This window comes from Gossypium raimondii, chromosome 11 (genome assembly GCF_025698545.1).
Source record: "Gossypium raimondii isolate GPD5lz chromosome 11, ASM2569854v1, whole genome shotgun sequence".
NCBI lineage: Eukaryota > Viridiplantae > Streptophyta > Magnoliopsida > Malvales > Malvaceae > Gossypium > Gossypium raimondii.
This window is the reverse complement of record NC_068575.1, coordinates 14,501,507-14,504,906: the sequence shown is the minus strand read 5'-3', so window position 1 is coordinate 14,504,906 and position 3,400 is coordinate 14,501,507. Positions and strand designations below refer to the sequence as shown.

The 3,400-nt window shown below is 37.1% G+C and overlaps 1 protein-coding gene across 1 annotated transcript; it reads right to left on the bottom strand.

The window, feature by feature from the left end:
- Nucleotides 1–627: 627 nt before the first annotated feature.
- On the bottom strand, nt 628–3,097 carry LOC105804526 (wall-associated receptor kinase-like 20). Its single transcript, XM_012637180.2, has one exon. The coding sequence runs from the start codon at nt 3,037–3,039 to the stop codon at nt 1,129–1,131; it is 1,911 nt and encodes a 636-aa protein (XP_012492634.1). The 5' UTR covers nt 3,040–3,097; the 3' UTR covers nt 628–1,128.
- Between the last annotated feature and the right edge of the window lie 303 nt (nt 3,098–3,400).

Sequence of the window (3,400 nt, the reverse complement as noted above, 5' to 3'; positions counted from 1 at the left end):
TATTTATGCTTTTGACTAATCCCATTTTCCAAAATAAAAAAGAATAAAGAATGTTTCCTTTTATGTAAATTTGATGTTCATTAGCCTGGTGTTGGCTATATTCTATTGGCTAAAGTAAAGAAAGAGCATGATATATCGTCTTTAGGATTTAAGATAGCTCTTGCATTTTGTCTTTATTAAATTACAGAATCTTAAAGAGCCAAAAATACTAAAACCACAGTCAATTAACGAATCGAATTTGTTGATCACATAACATGTGAATTATCATCGTTTGAAACGCCTCCAAAATATCTACATCAATCCATTTTAGTATATTCGAACGATAATAATATTCATGCCAATCAAATTAGTTAAGACTTAAGCATATTTTAATTATCTATAATAAAATATGAGTGAATAAACTTAAATATAATAGTGAATAAAAATTTAAATTTTATATTGAATCATTTTACATTTAAATCATGATGTTTCTATTAAAAAATTATCACTTTTATTTTAAATACTAAATTTTAATTATTTATATAATAACTAACTTTATTTTTTACGTACAAAATTTTATAAATAATGCATGATTTTCCTTTGGAGAATTCACTAGACAATACCAATCAACCAAAACTCACATTAAAATAAGCAATAGAAACCCTATAAATATATAATATCAAATATATTTCCAGCATCACTATGCGACCAGAGAGAGAACATTTATTATACATGAGAAATCTAGGTAATTCATTTCTAGAATGACAAACCTAGCTACTACCTTCAATAAAAGCTATATATAAATATGCATATCTCTCTCTCTTGTTTTGGTTTTAAGTCCACACAGCCTTAACTAAAACCTTACAGATTCCAGTTTCCCCCATAATTTCTCGCCTAGTCCTTGGTCATTTAATACTTTTGAAAAAGCAAGAATCTGATCCCAGATCTTTTCTTTACATCTTTCCATCCACTCAAATCCTTGGAATCCACTTTCCCTTTGTGTGCAATATTCAAAACCAATGTCCTTCTCAGCATCATTTTCCTCGTAGCTCTTCCAACTTTTCCTTTTGCTATCATATATATGAATATTCAAAAATTACAGGCATCAACAACAAGGTACATATACATATATATTATATTACCGTTCGTTTATATAATCTCCTGGCTAAGTTCTTTAGAAACATTTTCTTGATCTATAATCTGAATGATGCAATGGAGTTCTTGGACAACATCTTTCATGGCGGGTCTACCTGATTTCTTCTCCCTTAAACATGCAAATGCAAGGTCTGAGAAAAGTTTAAAACTCTTCAACATATCAGCTGAGGGATCCTTAAGTAGCTGTTGATCCACAACTTCCATGATCGCACCATTGGTGGCCCGTTGATTAACATAAATAGCTAAATTAACATCATCTTGATCTCTTGAGAAATCAATGGCCCTTTGGGAAGTCAGTAACTCAAGCAACACCACTCCATAGCTATAAACATCACTTTTATCAGTCAACTGGTAGTTCCTATAGTATTCGGGGTCCATGTACCCAAGGGTTCCTTGAGCACATGTTGAGACATGGCTCAAACCCGGGCTAGCCAACCTGGATAACCCGAAATCCGAAACTTTTGCATTGAATTCATAGTCTAAAAGTATGTTTGCTGACTTAACATCCCTATGGTAAATAGGGGTGTATGCTGCAGAATGTAGGTAAGCCAACGCTTCAGCCGTTTGCAAAGCGATTTTCAGCCTTGTTTTCCAGTCTAAAAAGGTGGAGTACTTTCCGTGCAAATGATCACTTAGGGTCCCATTTGAGATATACTCATAGATCATCAATGGTTGCTCAGCCTCCACGCAACAACCTAGGAGTCTAACCAGGTTCTTATGGTTGACTTGTGAGAGAATCCCAACTTCATTCAGAACTTGTTGGGTGCTCTTAATGTTCCCAACTTTGGCCGACTTGACTGCCACAATATCCCCATTTGGAAGCTCGCCTTTGTAGACCTCCCCAAACCCACCACTCCCTAAGAACCTGTTTCTAGAGAAATCATTTGTCATCTTTTTCACCTCCTTCAAACGGAATATCTTAGCTGGTTTCCCTCCATTGCTTGACTTCAACATGTCTTCCCTCGCCTTCATGAGCTTTGCCTGGTTATAATTTCTCCATCGTTTCCTTGAAGTAATTGCAACAATCGCCATAGCTAGAGTGAAAAAGGAGATCACTCCAATGGACACCTTTAAGCTGACTCTACTTTTTTTCTTCTTTCTCAAGCAAGACCCAACGACAGTGTCCCATTTGTATCCCTTATTGCAAAGGCAACGAGAGAGGCCATTTGAACTAGTAGGTGAGCAATTTGAAGCCCCAAAGCAATCAAGTTGGCTTTTACAAACAGGCTCAAGGGGAGGCCTCCATTCAATTTCCAACCCTTCTTCCCATTCATAAGCAGCCTTTTCTGGATCCAAATGAAGGATGCTTCTAAAAGCTTTACAACCCGAACTGTGAAGCCGTATTTTGTATGCTGACGGCATCCCTCCGGCTACGAAGGTGCAACATGGATTGACCCCCTCAGCACACTGCAATGCTCGTTTGGCTTCAACATGTCCAGAGCTCTCCAAATAATGGTGACAAAGACTAGTGGGAGTGCAATTTAGAGGAGACATCAAAAGGCGTGGGGAACAGTTAAGGAGAAAGATAGTATTTGAAGAAGTGATGTTAAAAGGGAGTGTTTGGTTTAACCATATGCCTTCACTTACACCCATATCTTGAGTCACACACTTACCAGTCAACCATGGCGATGGTTGAACCACCATGCGGTAAACTGAAGCCATGATTCTAATAACAGGGTACGAACTTCCATTTAAGGCATCAAAGTAAAGCTTATGAGTCTGAGAATCACAACGAAGAGAATAGCTAGGGTCACCACAACTAGGATGGGTGCTAAGGGGGTAAGGGACCACCATTGAACCACATCTTGGACAAGTTTTTTGGGAAAAACAGTAATGGCTACCAAGAAACAGAAGAAAGAAAACATAGACGAAGACTGGGTTTGCCTGAAACGTAATGGAGACCATGGTGAATCAACAAAATGGGTAAGAGGTCAAATGGGTATACGAGGGCAAAGAGGAGTGATGGTGGTGGGCTAATAAAATGGGTTGAGAAAGGAGAATAAAGTAGGGTAACTCTATCATATAATGAAAAGTAGCTAAAAGAGAATCTATGTGAAAAAACCTTACATCTTTTGTCATTTATAGGAAAGGTGGATTCTTGTTGTATGGCATCCATTAGGGGAAGCCATTACTAGCTATGTTCTCTTCATAATGATTGATATTACCATTAAAGGATCTTTCTTATGCTTCTTTATTGAGGTTGAAGAACAGATGATAAAGAGATAAATTCCACAACATAACTAATAGCCTCCCACTACAACTTTCA

Bases quoted from the DNA above. Each gene is read 5' to 3' on its own strand.
- LOC105804526 (XM_012637180.2), bottom strand. From the start codon at position 3,039: ATGGTCTCCATTACGTTTCAGGCAAACCCAGTCTTCGTCTATGTTTTC.